The sequence below is a fragment of the Coregonus clupeaformis genome, chromosome 1 (genome assembly GCF_020615455.1).
Source record: "Coregonus clupeaformis isolate EN_2021a chromosome 1, ASM2061545v1, whole genome shotgun sequence".
Classification (NCBI taxonomy): Eukaryota; Metazoa; Chordata; class Actinopteri; order Salmoniformes; family Salmonidae; genus Coregonus; species Coregonus clupeaformis.
Genome location: NC_059192.1, coordinates 67,473,131 through 67,492,670, shown reverse-complemented (window position 1 = coordinate 67,492,670; position 19,540 = coordinate 67,473,131). Strand labels below are relative to the sequence as shown.

The following is a 19,540-nucleotide window of genomic DNA, read 5'->3' as shown; positions in this document are numbered from 1 at the left end:
CACTTCATGTGATAGGCTACAGTTTGCAGTTTGCAGTAGATTGTCCAACTAAAGTCTGTTTCTCTATCTGTTCCTCAGCCATTCAGGGTGCGCGGCTGCATTCTGACCTTGGTGGAGAGGATGGACGAGGAGTTCACCAAGATCATGCAGAACACTGACCCCCACTCTCAAGGTGAGGCCCTCCCATAGTGTACTCGCCATTTTAGATCCACACCCTCATTTTCACATTATAGAAGTCACTTGTGCGTCTGTCAAAGACAAACTTAATTGATACTCAATCACTATAGACACATATGAAGTAAATGGATTAATAGAATAGACAGCAATATAATTCCTATGAAAACCTGTACCATGTACATAACACACTATTGGGATTACTTTTTCACTCATTCCCTTTGCATATTGATCCGATCTCTTTTTCACACTAACTTTACATTTCACATGATCATATTCAATCACTCACTCTCTCTCCCTCCCCCAGAGTACGTGGACAACCTGAAGGACGAGGGGCGTGTGTGCGGCATCATCGACCGCCTACTGGGCTACCTGGAGACCAAGGGCAGCACGGAGGAGGTGTGCCGCGTCTACCTACGCCGCATCATGCACACCTACTACAAGTTTGACTACAAGGCTCACCAGCGCCCTGGGCCTCCAGGGAGAGACCAAGGTAAGGAAACGGGCAGAGACCCCACAATAGACACAGAATTACTTCCGGGTTATGGGTACACTCAATATGGCAGCTGGTCCACCCATCATATAACTTGAATGGGAGTGTCTGTTTTAGTCATTATATTTCTATGGACCCCATGGCTGCTTCTCAATTGTCTGAAATGACTTTGTCTCCTCTTATTCGTTTCAAATTGGCCCCGTGTAGCTCAGTTGGTAGAGCATGGCGCTTGCAACGCCAGGGTTGTGGGTTCGATTCCCACGGGGGGCCAGTATGAAAAAAATAAAAACTAACTGTAAGTCGCTCTGGATAAGAGCATCTGCTAAATGACAAAAATTTAAATGTAAGCGACGTGGTGGATACTTACTAGGAACTCGTGCAAAACGTATGTGGATCCGAAATAATTATTATCCATGAGCTAATGCCATAACTAGAGGATGTGACTAAATGTTTAAATACAAAAAAAAAAAAATGTTTGAACAAAGATGAAAACAATAATAAAAGGTTGTGAATTCAGATATGGTCCTGCATATGACCACTAGGGTGCAATGCCGTTCAATCTACCGCAGTCCTGGCTACCTACCAGACAGCGCTCACCTTACTGCTGTCCCGCACCCACTTAGCAACAATGGTATTTAATATCGTTATAGGTTCTCTGCTGTTCTCATTTGGCAGTACATGGGACTTCATGTCCCACTTCTCATCAATATGATGGCTCGTTGCAGTACTGTATGACAGCGTGTTCTTAGACGTCTAATAATCTGTTGTTAACGCAACGTATGGGGTTTGAGAGCTTTGTACTTGCAGTTTCATTGTTGTACAATTTCTCCATCTGGGCCGTCATGTTTTTTTAGACATGGCATCTTGTAGTCTAGTTCTAGATATGCCATTAGGGCAATGAAGCCGACATCCTCTACCATTTAAAATGGCTGTATATCAACTGCAATAATTTCTGGTATCAGCGCTGTGATTTTCTCACTCCGTCCCTTATCGCACCGCTGCCAGCAACAGTTTGGGTCTCACGATGCCTCCCTTTCAGCATTGCACCTGTACTGCCACTGTAGTTTCGGGGGGATGGAGTCAAGTGCAAGTGTTGTTCAGGATTTTTTATTTTCCTTGGCAAATAATTTGAAAGATGCATATCTCCTCTTACTAACATTACAACATTGTTGTGTTTAGGTATTTTGTATTTTTCCCTTTATGATGATGATCGGGACCTGTTAGTGGTAGTTTTGTGATAACTGCACTTTGATTTTAATTTTGTGGGGGGAAAACTCCACACTGTTCAGTGTATAATAGAATACTGCATAGAATGGCTGATTTGCTCATATTTGCAAATGCCTACCTGTGATTTGGTGGGAGGAAAGAATAAACATGCATAATGATCTGCATGTCATTGTGTCAGTAAGGGGAAAACATTGCATGAAACCTTCTTTACACTTCAGTTAACACAGACACACACTCTCCCTCCCTTCCTCACACTCTGTCTCCCTCACTCTCATAAAAACACACACCTCTCTCTCTCCCGCAAACACACATACACACACTGCTCCCATCTTTTAAAATGTTAGGCACCAAACAGAATTTAAGGAGCACCAGAAAGTAATAGATTTTTGATATAGTTTAGGCATACTAAACTCAGCAAAAAAAGAAACATCCTTTTTTCAGGACCCTGTTTTCAAAGATAATTTGTAAAAAATCAAATTAACTTCACAGATCTTCATTGTAAAGGGTTTAAACACTGTTTCATATGCTTGTTCAATGAACCATGAACAATTAATGAACATGCACCTGTGGAACGGTCGTTAAGACACTAACAGCTTACAGACGGTAGGCAATTAAGGTCACAGTTATGAAAACTTAGGACACTAAAGAGGCTTTTCTACTGACTCTGAAAAACACCAAAAGAAAGATGCCCAGGGTCCCTGCTCATCTGTGCGAACGTGCCTTAGGCATGCTGCAAGGAGGCATGAGGACTGCAGATGTGGCCAGGGCAATAAATTGCAATGTCTGTACTGTGAGACGCCTAAGACAGCGCTACAGGGAGACAGGACAGACAGCTGATCATCCTCGCAGTGGCAGACTACATGTAACAACACCTGCACAGGATCGGTACATCCGAACATCACACCTGCGGGACAGGTACAACAACTGCCCGAGTTACAGTGGGGGAAAAAGTATTTAGTCAGCCACCAATTGTGCAAGTTCTCCCACTTAAAAAGATGAGAGAGGCCTGTAATTTTCATCATAGGTACATGTCAACTATGACAGACAAAATGAGATTTTTTTTCTCCAGAAAATCACATTGTAGGATTTTTTATTAATTTATTTGCAAATTATGGTGAAAAATAAGTATTTGGTCAATAACAAAAGTTTCTCAATACTTTGTTATATACCCGTTGTTGGCAATGACACAGGTCAAACGTTTTCTGTAAGTCTTCACAAGGTTTTCACACACTGTTGCTGGTATTTTGGCCCATTCCTCCATGCAGATCTCCTCTAGAGCAGTGATGTTTTGGGGCTGTCGCTGGGCAACACGGACTTTCAACTCCCTCCAAAGATTTTCTATGGGGGTTGAGATCTGGAGACTGGCTAGGCCACTCCAGGACCTTGAAATGCTTCTTACGAAGCCACTCCTTCGTTGCCCGGGCGGTGTGTTTGGGATCATTGTCATGCTGAAAGACCCAGCCACGTTTCATCTTCAATGCCCTTGCTGATGGAAGGAGGTTTTCACTCAAAATCTCACGATACATGGCCCCATTCATTCTTTCCTTTACACGGATCAGTCGTCCTGGTCCCTTTGCAGAAAAACAGCCCCAAAGCATGATGTTTCCACCCCCATGCTACACGACGAGTTGAGTTTTTACCAAAAAGTTATATTTTGGTTTCATCTGACCATATGACATTCTCCCCATCCTCTTCTGGATCATCCAAATGCACTCTAGCAAACTTCAGACGGGCCTGGACATGTACTGGCTTAAGCAGGGGGACACGTCTGGCACTGCAGGATTTGAGTCCCTGGCGGCGTAGTGTGTTACTGATGGTAGGCTTTGTTACTTTGGTCCCAGCTCTCTGCAGGTCATTCACTAGGTCCCCCCGTGTGGTTCTGGGATTTCTGCTCACCGTTCTTGTGATCATTTTGACCCCACGGGGTGAGATCTTGCGTGGAGCCCCAGATCGAGGGAGATTATCAGTGGTCTTGTATGTCTTCCATTTCCTAATAATTGCTCCCACAGTTGATTTCTTCAAACCAAGCTGCTTACCTATTGCAGATTCAGTCTTCCCAGCCTGGTGCAGGTCTACAATTTTGTTTCTGGTGTCCTTTGACAGCTCTTTGGTCTTGGCCATATTGGAGTTTGGAGTGTGACTGTTTGAGGTTGTGGACAGGTGTCTTTTATACTGATAACAAGTTCAAACAGGTGCCATTAATACAGGTAACGAGTGGAGGACAGAGGAGCCTCTTAAAGAAGAAGTTACAGGTCTGTGAGAGCCAGAAATCTTGCTTGTTTGTAGGTGACCAAATACTTATTTTCCACCATAATTTGTAAATAAATTCATTAAAAATCCTACAATGTGATTTTCTGAAATTTTTTCCTCAATTTGTCTGTCATAGTTGACGTGTACCTATGATGAAAATTACAGGCCTCTCTCATCTTTTTAAGTGGGAGAACTTGCACAATTGGTGGCTGACTAAATACTTTTTTCCCCCACTGTATACCAGGAACGCACAATCTCTCAATCAGTGCTCAGACTGTCCGCAATAGGCTGAGAGAGGCTGGACTGAGGGTTTGTAGGCCTGTTGTAAGGCAGGTCCTCACCAGACATCACCGGCAACAACGTCGCCTATGGGCACAAACCTACCGTCGCTGGACCAGACAGGACTGGCAAAAAGTGCTCTTCACTGACGAGTCGCGGTTTTGTCTCACCAGGGGTGATGGTCGGATTTGCGTTTATTGTCGAAGCAATGAGCGTTACACCGAGGCCTGTACTCTGGAGCGGGATCGATTTGGAGGTGGAGGGTCTGTCATGGTCTGGGGCGGTGTCACAGCATCATCGGACTGAGCTTGTTGTCATTGCAGGTAATCTCAACGCTGTGCGTTACAGGGAAGACATCCTCTTCCCTCATGTGGTACCCTTCCTGCAGGCTCATCCTGACATGACCCTCCAGCATGACAATGCCACCAACCATACTACTTGTTCTGTGCGTAATTTTCTGCAAGACAGGAATGTCAGTGTTCTGCCATGGCCAGCGAAGAGCCCGGATCTCAATCCCATTGAGCACGTCTGGGACCTGTTGGATCGGAGGGTGAGGGCTAGGGCCATTCCCCCCAGAAATGTCCGGGAACTTGCAGGTGCCTTGGTGGAAGAGTGGGGTAAAATCTCACAGCAAGAACTGGCAAATCTGGTGGAGTATATTAGGAGGAAGAGATTCACTGCAGTACTTCATGTAGCTGGTGGCCACACCAGATACTGACTGTTACTTTTGATTTTGACCCCCCCCCCACATGTCTGTGGAACTTGTTCAGTTTATGTCTCAGTTGTTGAATCTTATGTTCATACAAATATTTACACATGTTAAGTTTGCTGAAAATAAACGCAGTTGACAGTGAGAGGACGTTTATTTTTTTGCTGAATTTATTAGGCCTATATGAATCCTACCTTTTGAAGCACATCTCATGAGTAGCAGACCCTTTTCCTTTTTTCCCTGTGCCAATCAAATGTGCCTAAACCTACTGTCATGTTACCTGGTTGTTAGCTAGCTAGGTACCATGACAGAACAATGTTGTTTATTAAACCAAAGGTTAGCGACCCGGGATTTGTTTAAAACGGCCTTCACCATGGTTTGTGAAATTATATAAAATGTGCGCGAATCCCAATAGAAAGGGAAAAAGGCATCCTCGGTAATATGGGTCATATTTGTTTTTACTGTTTGGGCTAGAGACAAGCCGTTTACTTTGCTGTAAAGCTGCAAGCATGCCTGTCGCGAAGCGGTGCTCCATTTTCCCTCTGACACTGAGGCTGCATGACAGTGAACTTGCAAAGTCTACTCAGACTCTGTGCTCTTGGTTATAACAGGCAATGAAATTATACAATGTATCAACATTGCTCGCTTTGCGCGCTGCTCGACTGTAACAAATGTACAAATCTAATAACAGAAGACTCATCAGGGTCTGGGTCTGCATCCCTGTTCACCATCCTTGCTAAATTATATATATATATTCTAACTGACGGAGGAATAGACACGGAGGAAGAGCGGATGGAGAGAAGCAGGTGAGGGCTGGTAGGGGATGCTGATAGCTGATTACAGCTGCCACATGTGACATGCGCATGAACCTGAAGTGGATATTATTGGACTTGCGCACACAAGAGACTAGTAGCTGTTGCTTAAATTCAACTGAATTTATAAACAAAACTGACTTTATAAGCATTTTATAACAGGCAGGCGCCAGCAGGTTCTTTAGATCGGTAGGGCTGAAAAGGTCGGTAGCATCATATGAAACGATACTACGGTATTCTAAAAGGTTATCATAAGTATCATGACATTTTGGTACCGTGATGATAACGTGGTACCGGTATACCGTGCAACACTATACACACCTACCATTGAATTGGCACTGTCCCTCTCCCCCTTCTCTCTTTGTCTTTCTACTTCCTCCCTAGTCTGAGCAGGATGCAGAGGAGAGTGAGGGTGAGGACAGTGCCTTCATCATGGACCGCCTGTGCAAGTTCATCTACGCTAAGGACCGTACGGACCGCATCCGCACATGTGCCATCCTGTGCCACATCTACCACCACGCGCTGCACTCGCGCTGGTATCAAGCCCGTGACCTAATGCTCATGAGCCACCTGCAGGATAATATTCAGCACGCCGACCCGCCTGTACAGGTATGAACACGTGAGTGTGGACACACACACACACACACAACAGGGGAGCATCCAGTATGCCAAGCTGTTCATACATGCAGGGGCACACACACCTGCTGGGCAACATCCGGCACACTACAGGGCTCCAGACTAACTGGTGCCACTAAAACACACAATTACCCTTGGACAAAGGAACTCAATGATATAATTAAGGAAGCTGATCTACTTCACATATTTAGAAACAAGTTACGATGCAATGTCAACTTGATCAAACACAAGTTAACCCTTAGCTACAAAGAAAAATGGTCAGCTGATATATGGCTAAAACCAAAGCTCAGAACTTATAACCAGATCAAAACACCTATGATCCAGAACCCTATGTCACCTTTCGCTTAACAGGAAATAAAAGATCCTTGTGTGCCCAGTTGAGAACCGGGATACTGCCTCTGGAAATTGAAGTAGGGCGGCAGGTAGCTTAGTGGTTAAGAGCGTTGTGCCAGTAACCGAAAGGTCGCTGGTTCTAATCCCCGAGCCGACTAGGTGAAAAATCTGTCGATGTGCCCTTGAGCAAGGCACATAACCCTACTTGCTCCTGTAAGTCGCTCTGGATAAGAGCGTCTGCTAAATGACAAAAAAAAAAAAAAAAGTAGAATTGCAAATGTGTGCATGTATGTACACTGACTGTACAAAACATTAGGAACACCTGCTCTTTCCATGACATAAACTGCCCAGGTAAATCCAGGTTAAATCTATTACCCCTTATTGATGTCACCTGTTAAATCCACTTCAATCAGTGTAGATGAAGGGGAGGAGACACATTTAAAGAAGGATTTTTAAGCCTTGAGACAATTGAGACATGGATTGCCTGTGTGCCTCATTGAGGGTGAATGGGCAAGCCAACTTGACACAACTGTGGGAAGCATTGGAGTCAACATGGGGCAGCAGCCTGTGGAACGCTTTCGACACCTTGTAGAGTCCATTCCCAGACTAATTGAGGCTGTTTTGATGGCAAAAAAGGGGGTGCAACTCAATATTATGGAGGTGTTCCTAATGTTTTGTATAGAGAACAACCGATATTGGCCTTTTCCAGGCTTTCTGCCCCTTTCTATCGGCTTTGCCGATATTCCCTCTACATAGCAAAGCTGCTGCTATGCCAGCCGCCACTCACTGCCTGAGCTACGAGCACTGCACTATGCCGAGGAATGTCTAGCAGAGAAAATAATCAGCAGCAAGCTAGCTCATTCTTCAACAGAAAGGGGCAGTATTGAGAAAATTATTAATTGACGTAGTAACCAAAATCGAACTCCTGTTGCAAATACTAACCTTTTTCAGGACCCTGTCTTTCAAAGATAATTCGTAAAAATCCAAATAACGTCACAGATCTTCATTGTAAAGGGTTTAAACACTGTTTCCCATGCTTGTTCAATGAACCATAAACAATTAATGAACATGCACCTGTGGAACGGTCGTTAAGACACTAACGGCTTACAGACGGTTGGCAATTAAGGTCACAGTTATGAAAACTTAGGACAATAAAGAGGCCTTTCTACTGACTCTGAAAAACACCAAAAGAAAGATGCCCAGGGTCCCTGCTCATCTGCGTGAACGTGCCTTAGGCATGCAACGACGTCGCCTATGGGCACAAACCCACCGTCGCTGGATCGGACAGGACTGGCAAAAAGTGCTCTTCACTGACGAGTCGCGGTTTTGTCTAACCAGGGGTGATGGTCGGATTTGCGTTTATCGTCTCATGGTCTGGGGCGGTGTGTCACAGCATCATCGGACTGAGCTTGTTGTCATTGCAGGTAATCTCAACGCTGTGCGTTACAGGGAAGACATCCTCTTCCCTCATGTGGTACCCTTCCTGCAGGCTCATCCTGACATGACCCTCCAGCATGACAATGCCACCGTTCTGTGTGTGATTTCCTGCAAGACAGGAATGTCAGTGTTCTGCAATGACCAGCGAAGAGCCCAGATCTCAATCCCATTGAGCACGTCTGGGACCTGTTGGATCTGAGGGTGAGGGCTAGGGCCATTCCCCCCAGAAATGTCTGGGAACTTGCAGGTGCCTTGGTGGAAGAGTGGGGTAAAATCTCACAGCAAGAACTGGCAAATCTGGTGGAGTACATTAGGAGGAGGAGATTCACTGCAGTACTTAATGTAGCTGGTGGCCACACCAGATACTGACTGTTACTTTTGATTTTGACCCCCCCTTTGTTCAGGGACACATTATTCCATTTCTGTTAGTCATGTATGTGGAACTTGTTCAGTTTATGTCTCAGTTGTTGAATCTTGTTATGTTCATACAAATATTTACACATGTTAAGTTTGCTGAAAATAAACGCAGTTGACAGTGAGAGGACGTTTCTTTTTTTGCTGAGTTTAGTTTAGTTAATTCACTAATAATAAGGCTTGACGATGTGCCCGGACATGCATGCAATAAGCAAGATAGCTTAGCAGATAGCTATGTGACCAGTTAGCAAAGATTACGATAACTAACCCTTTCATCTGTGGTTTTGGCTAGCTAGCTATATTAGCTGCTATGCTAGCTAGCTGGCTAGATAAACACAGTGCTGAGATATCAGATAGGAACTAATAGCCAACGTAGCTAGCTAATGTTAGCTGGTTATCATTTTGAACATGCACAATTTTCAGCAACGAGCCATCTGATTTGTGGTCTAACGTTAGCTATTTACTGGTTTGCTGATCTGACCAGCCGCAATTGTATCCATAAATTGACAGTTGATTAGATAATTGTCGTATTAGGGAAGGAAGTGTTTTCAAATGCCAAAATAAAGGTTGGCAATAGGTACTGACAGCTGGGGGAAAAAATACCCTTTTCCAGATCACGGAAAATTACAAAATATACTAGTTTCGTAAGCATCCGTGATCACAAATCATGTTACGTTGGACCCATTTGCATTGAATAGATGTTTTATATTCTCAAACTAACGGTAGTGCCTATATGATGTCCTTCCATACAGGTGTGAAATGCTGGAGTGATGCTTCTATGCAAATGTTGTTTATCAGTAGGCTAATATAAGTCCCAAATGGAAGGCAAACAGGTTGTTTGTCATCTGTAGCACCATAGACTCCACAGATCAGCCAAAACAAGCTCAATAACGTAATGCATGCACACATCCTATCGAATATGCTTTCACCTGTACTGTGAGTAGGACTATGCCATCTTCATTTACGCAGTTTATCAACAGATTTACCATTCAAATAAAATTATCATTATGTTATGTAGTTAGATTGGTAAAAACAAAGTCAAATGTATTGTTTGATTAAAAAATTTATGCATTAATGCATACATGGCTGTCTCTGGGAGGTTTTGTCATAAAAAGATTCAAATGTAATGATATTGAATATCGGCGTAAAATATCGGCCATCGACCTTGACCCCCACAAATCTGCATCGGCCCTAAAAAATTCATATTGGTCGTTCTCTAGTTTTGTACACTGTGTATTTAAAGGGCTCGACATTAAGGCTTGTCCGCTTATCCGGGGCAAGTTTTTAAATAAAAAAATGCCGGACAACCAGAATATAGATTTCAGTTGTCCGATTGGACAAGTAAAAAATCTGTATCAAACAATTACTTTGATCAGAATTGGATCAGGCAGCGCACAGCAGGGCAGTGCATGGTTGACGTTCTGATTAATTGCCTATTTTCCTATTTGCTATAGCCTATTTCAATAAATATGTTATTTACACAAAGCAAGAGAACAATGTAGACAGAGCTAGTCTCACCAAAGCAGCGCAAAATGTCAAATGTTTTCTGTATTTTTTTTTATCTAGGCCAATAGCGGACACTCTGGTGTCTTGTTATAGAAGCCCACATTTTCTATTTTCTCTACATTTGATATGAAGATGACTTGGCCTATTATGACTTGGCCTTTTCCTGGTTGCAAAAATTGTAATGGTTTGCCAAATTTCAGTTTATGTGACAAAACAAGCAAGTATAGTGTTGAGAATCATTCTACCATGTAAACCGCTGTGAAATATATTTTCCATAACCAAAAATATTGTATTTACAGCTGTTTTGAAGCTTGTGTAAAAAACCGAATGTACAGTGCATTCGGAAAGTATTCAGACCCCTTTACTTTTTCCACATTTTGTTACGTTACAGCCTTATTATAAAATGGGTTGAGTTGTTTTTTCCCCTCATTAATCTACACACAATACCCCATAATGACCAAGCAAAAACAGATTTTTTGATTTTTTTGCAAATGTATAAAAAAAAAAAAACTATCAAATCAAACTTTATTTGTCACATGCACTGAATACAACAGGTGTAGACCTTACAATGAAATGCTTACTTACAAGCCCTTAACCAACAATGCAGTTTTAAGAAAGAAATAACCTTAAAAAAAAATCACAAATAATTAAAGAGCAGCAGTACAATAACCATAGCGAGGCTATATACAGGGGGTACCGGTACCGAGTAAATGTGCGGGGGCACCGGTTAGTCGAGGTAATTGAGGTAATATGTACATGTAAGTCGAGTTATTAAAGTGACTATGCATAGATCATTAACAGAGAGTAGCAGCAGCGTAAAGGTGGGGGGGGGCAATGTAAATAGTCTGGGTAGCCATTTGATTAGATGTTCGGGAGTCTTATGGCTTGGGGGTAGAAGCTGTTTAGAAGCCTCTTGGACATAGACTTGGCGCTCCGGTACCGCTTGCCGTGCAGTAGCAGAGAGAACAGTCTATGACTAGGGTGGCTGGAGTTTGACAATTTTTAGGGCCTTCCTCTGACACCACCTGGTATACAGGTCCTGGATGGCAGGAAGCTTGGCCCCAGTGATGTACTGGGCCGTACGCACTACCCTCTGTAGTGCCTTGCGGTCGGAGGCCGAGCAGTTGCCATTCCAGGCAGTGATGCAACCAGTCAGGATGCTCTCGATGGTGCAGCTGTAGAACCTTTTGAGGATCTGAGGACACATGCCAAATCTTTTCAGTCTCCTTAGGGGGAATAGGTTTTGTCGTGCCCTCTTCACGACTGTCTTGGTGTGCTTGGACCATGTTCGTTTGTTGGTGATGTGGACACCAAGGAACTTGAAGCTCTCAACCTGCTTCACTACAGCCCCCTTGATGAGAATGGGGGTGTGCTTGGTCCTTCTTTTCCTGTGGTCCATAATCATCTCCTTTGTCTTGATCACGTTGAGGGAGAGGTTGTTGTCCTGGCACAACACGGCCAGGTCTCTGACCTCCTCCCTATAGGCTGTCTCGTCGTTTTCGGTGATCAGGCCTACCACTGTTGTGTCGTCGGCAAACTTAATGATGGTGTTGGAGTCGTGCCTGGCCATGCAGTCATGGGTGAACAGAGGGTACAGGAGGGGACTGAGCATGCACCCCTGAGGGGTCCCCGTGTTGAGGATCAGCATGGCAGATGTGTTGTTACCTACCCTTACCACCTGGGGGCAGCCCGTCAGGAAGTCCAGGATCCAGTTGCAGAGGGAGGTGTTTAGTCCCAGGGTCCTTAGCTTAGTGATGAGCTTTGAGGGCACTATGGTGTTGAATGCTGAGCTGTAGTCAATTAATAGCATTCTCATATAGGTGTTTGTTTTGTCCATGTGTGAAAGGGCAGTGTGGAGCGCAATAGAGATTGCATCATCTGTGGATCTGTTGGGGCGGTATGCAAATTAGAGTGGGTCTAGGGTTTCTGGGATAATGGTGTTTATGTGAGCCATGACCAGCCTTTCAAAGCACTTCATGGCTACAGATGTGAGTGCTACGGGTCGGTAGTCATTTAGGCAGGTTACCTTGGTGTTCTTGGGCACAGGGATTATGGTGGTCTGCTTGAAACATGTTGTTATTACAGACTCAGACAGGGAGAGGTTAAAAATGTCAGTGAAGACACTTGCCAGTTGGTCAGCGCATGCTGGGAGTACACGTCCTGGTATTCTGTCTGGCCTTGCAGCCTTGTGAATGTTCACCTGTTTAAAGGTCTTACTCACATCGGCTACGGAGAGCGTGATCACACAGTCATTCGGAACAGCTGATGCTCTCATGCATGTTTCAGTGTTACTTGGCTTCTGGTTGGGATATGTACGTATAGTCACTGTGGGGACGACGTCATCAATGCACTTATTGATGAAGCCAGTGACTGATGTGGTGGTATACACCTCATTGCCATCGGAAGAATCCCAGAACATATTCCAGTCTGTGCTAGAAAAACAGTCCTGTAGCTTAGCATCTGCTTCATCTGACCACTTTTTTTTTGACCGAGTCACTGGTGCTTCCAGCTTCAGTTTGTGCTTGTAAGCAGGAATCAGGAGGATAGAATTATGGTCAGATTTGCAAATGGAGGGCGAGGGAGAGCTTTGTACACGTCTCTGTGCGTGGAGTAAAGGTGGTCTAGAGTTTTTTCCCTCTGGTTGCACATTTAACATTTAGCAGGTATATCTCACTGGTCATCCCCAAAGCCAACACCTCCTTTGGCCGCCATTCCTTCCAGTTCTCTGCTGCCAATGACTGGAACAAACTGCAAAAATCTCTGAAGCTGGAGACTCTTATCTCCCTCACTTTAAGCATCAGTTGTCAGAGCAGCTTACCGATCACTGCACCTGTACACAGCCTGTCTGTAATTAGCCCACCCAACTACCTCATCCCCATATTGTTATTTCTTTTGCTATTTTGCACACCAGTATTTATATTTGCACATCATCTTCTGCACATCTATCGCTCCAGTGTTAATACTAAATTGTAATTATTTTGCACTATGGCCTATTTATTGCCTTACCTCCATAACTTACTAAATTTGCACACACTATATATAGATTTTCTATTGTGTTTTTGACTGTACGTTTTGTTTATCCCATGTGTAACTCTGTTGTTTTTATCGCACTGCTTTGCTTTATCTTGGCCAGGTCGCAGTTGTAAATGAGAACTTGTTCTCAACTGGCTTACCTGGTTAAATAAAGGTTAAATAAAAAAAATAAAAAACATGCTGGTAGAAATTAGGTAAAACTGATTTAATTTTCCCTGCATTAAATTCCCCGGCCACTAGGAGCGCCGCCTCTGGATGAGCGTTTTCCTGTTTGCTTATGGCCGTATACAGCTCATTGAGTGCGGACTTAGTGCTAGCATCAGTTTGTGGTGGTAAATAGACCGCTATGAAAAATATAGATGAAAACTCTCTTGGTAGATAGTGTGGTCTACAGCTTATCATGAGATACTCTACCTCAGGCGAGCAAAACCTTGAGCATTCCTTAGATATCGTGCATCAGCTGTTGTTTACAAATATACATAGACCGCCACCCCTTGTCTTACCAGAGGCTGCTGTTCTATCCTGCCTATACAGTGTATATCCCACAAGCTGTATGTTATTCATGTCGTCGTTCAGACATGACTCGTTGAAACAACATAAGATATTACAGTTTTTAATGTCCCGTTGGTAGGATATACGTGCTTGTAGTTCGTCCACTTTATTATTAGCAGATTAGCCACTTGTCGCTGGCTCCTTACCGGACACCCCGATCTCCTTCCGCGGTATCTCCTTCTCTTTCTACTACGAATGACGGGAATGAGGACCCTGTCGGGTGTCTTGAACAAATCCCTCTCGTCGGACTCATTAAAGAAAAATAATTAGTCCAATTCAAGGTGTGTAGTCGCTGTTCTAATGTCCAGAAGCTATTTTCGGTCATAAGAGACGGTAACAGCGACATTATGTACAAAATAAGTTACAAACAATGCAAAAAAATTTTTAAAATAGCACGGTTGGTTAAGAGCCCATAAAACAGCAGCTATCCCCTCCGGCGCCATTACTCACATTTACATAAGTATTCAGACCCTTTACTCAGTACTCTGAAGCATCTTTCGTAGCGATTACAGCGTCAAGTCTTCTTGGGATTGACGCTACAAGCTTGGCACACCTGTATTTGGGGTGTTTCTCCCATTATTCTATGCAGATCCTCTCAAGCTCTGTCAGGTTGGATGGGGAGAGTCGATGCACAGCTATTTTCAGGTCTCTCCAGAGACGTTAGATTGTGTTCAAGTCCTGGCTCTGGCTAGGCCACTCAAGGACATTCAGAGACTTGTGCCAAAGCCACAGCCGCGTTGTCTTGGCTGTGTGCTTAGGGTCGTTGTCCTGTTGGAAGGTGAACCTTCTCCCCAGTCTGAGAACCTGCTCCAGAGCGCTCAGGACTTCATCAAGGATCTCTCTGTACTTTGCTCCGTTTATCTTTCCCTCGATCTTGACTAGTCTCCCAGTCCCTGCTGCTGAAAAACATCCCCACAGCATGGTGCTACCACCACCAAGCAAGCTCCCATGTGCCTTCCTGACCAAGGCCCTTCTCCCCCGATTGCTCAGTTTGGACGGGTGGCCTGCTCTAGGAAGAGTCTTGGTGGTTCCAAACTTCTTCCATTTAACAATGATGGAGGCCACTGTGTTCTTGAACCTTCAATGCTGCAGAAATGTTTTGGTACCCTTCCCCAGATCTGTGCCTGCACACAATCCTGTCTCTGAGCTTTACGGACAATTCCTTTGACCTCATGGCTTGGTTTTTGCTCTGACGTGCACTGTCAACTGTGGGACCTTATATAGATAGGTGTGTGCCTTTCAAAATCATGTCCAATCAATTGAATTTACCACAGTTGGCTCGAAATTGTAGAAACATCTCAAGGATGTTCAATGGAAACAGGATGCACCTGAGCTCAATTTCGAGTCTCATAGCAAGGGGTCTGAATACTTATGTAAAATAAGGTATTACTGTTTATTTTTAATACATTTGCAAAAAAATCCAAACTGTTTTCGCTTTGTCATTATGGGGTATTGTGTGTGGATTGATAAGGAAAAACATGTATTTAATCCATTTTAGAATAAGGCTGTAATGTAACAAAATGTGGAAAAAGTCAAGTGGTCTGAATACTTTCCGAATGCACTGTAAGTATGGTCATTTTGCATGTGTTTTTATAAATTCACTTTGGCTATCTACTCCGAATTCAGAGCACTCATCTGTGTGCCAGAGCGCAGAATAACAGATGAATTTACAAATATGACCAGTGTCAGTAAACGTTGAAGTACTCGAGTCCGCTCTCGAGACCACATGTTGTGTGTCTCGGTCTTGTCTCGTCTCAGACAGTGAGGACTAGTAATTTCTTCCGGAGACCAGCGGAGTAAAAACTCATTATCAGCATCCAATCAATCAGTGCATAAAACCTCTTTGCCAGGGTAAATAGATACACTGCTTTCTTGAAACATAAATGTCTTAACATCCTTCATCTATTATAGACATGTTTGCGCAGTGACGAACCTATAGGCCTTCAGTGTGTGACAGGTTCGTGATTCTGAAAGGACAGCAACCGTAATACCAGCGCACTCATGTAGGAGAGTCCACTTTTTATAAAACACAAAGGGCCATTGGTACAGTGGAGGGTATTCACACTTTTTTTTTTCAGTGGGCATTGCTTATACTCACTTCTTAATCCCTACTGATGTGTTTCAAAGTAGTGTAGTGGAGGTATACGATTTATCAATTATGTAGTACAATAGAGAAATCATGCACATTTTCATTTACATTTTCGTCATTTAGCAGACGCTCTTATCCAGAGCGACTTACAAATTGGTGCATTCACATTATGATAGCCAGTGGGACAAACACTTTACAATTATTATTATTTTTCTTTTTTCTTTGGGGTGGGGTAAGGGGGGGGTAGAAGGATTACTTTATCCTATCCCAGGTATTCCTTAAAGATGTGGGGTTTCAAGTGTCTCCGGAAGGTGGAGAGTGACTCCGCTGTCCTGGCGTCGTGAGGGAGCTTGTTCCACCATTGAGGTGCCAGAGCAGCGAACAGTTTTGACTGGGCTGAGCGGGAACTGTGCTTCCGCAGAGGTAGGGGGGCCAGCAGGCCAGAGGTGGATGAACGCAATGCCTTCGTTTGGGTGTAGGGACTGATCAGAGCCTGAAGGTACGGAGGTGCCGTTCCCCTCACAGCTCCGTAGGCAAGCACCATGGTCTTGTAGCAGATGCGAGCTTCAACTGGAATCCAGTGGAGTGTTTGGAGGAGCGGGGTGACGTGAGAGAACTTTGGAAGGTTGAACACCAGACGGGCTGTGGCGTTCTGGATGAGTTGTAGGGGTTTAATGGCACAGGCAGGGAGCCCAGCCAACAGCGAGTTGCAGTAATCCAGACGGGAGATGACAAGTTCCTGGATTAGAACCTGTGCCGCTTCCTGTGTAAGGCAGGGTCGTACTCTGCGAATGTTGTAGAGCATGAACCTACAGGATCGGGTCACCGCCTTGATGTTAGCGGAGAACGACAGGGTGTTGTCCAGGGTCACGCCAAGGCTCTTTGCACTCTGGGAGGAGGACACAACGAAGTTGTCAACCGTGATGGCGAGATCATGGAACGGGCAGTCCTTCCCCGGGAGGAAGAGCAGCGCCGTCTTGCCGAGGTTGAGCTTGAGGTGGTGATCCGTCATCCACACTGATATGTCTGCCAGACATGCAGAGATGCGATTCGCCACCTGGTTATCAGAAGGGGGAAAGGAGAAGATGAATTGTGTGTCGTCTGCGTAGCAATGATATGAGAGGCCATGTGAGGATATGACAGAGCCAAGTGACTTGGTGTATAGCGAGAATAGGAGAGGGCCTAGAACTGAGCCCTGGGGGACACCAGTGGTGAGAGCACGTGGTGCGGAGACAGATTCTCGCCACGCCACCTGGTAGGAGTGCCCTGTCAGGTAGGACGCAATCCAAGAGTGAGCCGCGCCGGAGATGCCCAACTCGGAGAGGGTGGAGAGGAGGATCTGATGGTTCACAGTATCAAAGGCAGCAGATGGGTCTAGAAGGACGAGAGCAGAGGAGAGAGAGTTAGCTTTAGCAGTGCGGAGAGCCTCCGTGACACAGAGAAGAGCAGTCTCAGTTGAATGACCAGTCTTGAAACCAGACTGCTTTGGATCAAGAAGGTAATTCTGAGAGAGATAGCAAGACAGTTGGCTAAAGACGGCACGCTCAAGAGTTTTGGAGAGAAAAGAAAGAAGGGATACTGGTTTGTAGTTGTTGACATCGGAGGGATCGAGTGTAGGTTTTTTGAGAAGGGGTGCAACTCTCGCTCTCTTGAAGATGGAAGGGACATAGCCAGCGGTCAAGGATGAGTTGATGAGCGAGGTGAGGTAAGGGAGAAGGTCTCCGGAAATGGTCTGGAGAAGAGAGGAGGGGATAGGGTCAAGCGGCCAGGTTGTTGGGCGGCCGCTTGACCCTATCCCCTCCTCTCTTCTCCAGACCATTTTCGGAGACTTTCTCCCAAAGTAGCATACACAATCGCAAAGCACATGAAATATATTCACATGCTCGCCTAGTTTCAGCGGAATATCATCTGCAGGAAGCAAGAGTGTGCAGCTCTCAGCTGGTTTTGGCATGGAGCAGCTCACAGAAGAATGACATCGGTAGCCGGTAGGGTAGGAAAGATGTTTCAACTTATATCTACCAGTAAACGCTAACTAAGGCAACATTGGGTATGCAAACAAGGTATTGAAAATGTTTAGTCCGACGTGTTGAATAGTAGGCTATTTGTGATGCGCAGTTGTCGTCATGCCTGTTTGCATAAGGGCGTAGACATGGATGGGCCTGGGTGGACAGAGGTCTATCCACTGGGGAGCCAGGCCCTGACAGGCCCACCCAATTAGATTGATGTGGTTTAAGCATTGTTGTGGACTTACACCATAAAATATTATTATTATTATTGTTATTTTTTTGAGAGTGAACATATACAAATCTATAGGAAAACTCTGGATTTTTCACACTGGATTTTTCACACAGAGTGTCTTTCCTTCGCTGTGTGGGCCGTTTGGGAACCTTTTGGCAAAATTAGAGTATACCCACTTCTCCAGGCACCACTACACCACTGCATAGGGCCGATGGAAAGACAGCAGTCACACACAGAATGATGTTAAAGGATAAGCAGTCCATAAACTCAGACGTAATAATCTAGTAGGTCCCAATCATAAGAATACAAAAACACAACCATTTAAGCATTTCCAAATCGAAATGTACAACTAATAATTCCCATTGCAAAAAAACATTTCACATTTAGCACACAAAGTAATCGGTGACCTAAGGTTTAAAGTGGAACTGACACCGTTTTAACTACTTTGCAGATATGAAACCAGCAGACAATCCTAAAATCTGTTTAAAAATATATATCAAATTCCCAGTTTATGCTACAAAACCAACTTTATAAGAGGTTTAAAAAAAAAAAAAAAAAAAGGTTATATTTGACTCAGCGTTCCATGATTTACGCCAAGGCATTGTTGGCAGAATAGATGGATGCAGTTCAATGCATGATTAATATAATTCAGCAATACATTTTTTGGTAGTCAAAAAAATATTGCTATCAGGTTGTAAATCACAGCTGGCCTGGTACATTGTTTGCTGCATCTTCGGGATGCATTGTTTCAGTGACTCAATATTCTGGACAAAAACTAAGGCTAGGAATGTCAATACAATCTAACTAGCAAGGGCAATGATCACAAGTCAGTCATAACGTGGCTAATAGGCTAGCTTATCTATTTATGTACCATGCTAAAAACCTGGAGCCTAACGTTAGCTAGATAGCTAGCTATCTAGCAAGCTGCTAGGAGGATGTCATGCCATTGGAGGAGTGGGTGACTGACTGACTTTTTCCCCTCCATTGTTTTTCAGTGGATATAAAAAGCTAGAGATGCAGGTGTCATTTGGTTAGCTAGCAAGAACTTGAACAAATGTCTCTTGCGTTCGCAAATTCACTCTGGCTGTCTACTCCGATTGCAGAGCACTCTTGTCTGAGTGTGCCAAAGCGCAGAACAACTGATGAATTTACGAACTCGCACCACCTGCTGAATATGACCGATGTCAGTAAACGTAGGCAAAAAAAGTAATAGTTAGTCAAGAACGCTCTAGATAACATGTAAACAGCCTAACCAGCTTTGCTACGGCAAATAAAATGGTCAGAGTGAGGTTCTCTCTCATTTGTGTCTGGAAGTAGCAAGCTAGCCAATTGATGAATTTACGAACTCGCAACACCTG

General features: G+C 44.3%; 1 protein-coding gene across 1 annotated transcript in view; it reads left to right on the top strand.

The window, feature by feature from the left end:
* The window catches only part of LOC121550602 (eukaryotic translation initiation factor 3 subunit C-like), a 100,137-nt gene that overhangs the window by 38,299 nt on the left and 42,298 nt on the right, over positions 1-19,540 (top strand). The window contains exons 13-15 of the mRNA XM_041884693.2: positions 79-172; positions 482-670; positions 6,327-6,553. Of these exons, the coding sequence (XP_041740627.2) occupies positions 79-172; positions 482-670; positions 6,327-6,553 (510 nt within the window). The remainder of the gene's footprint in view (positions 1-78; positions 173-481; positions 671-6,326; positions 6,554-19,540) is intronic.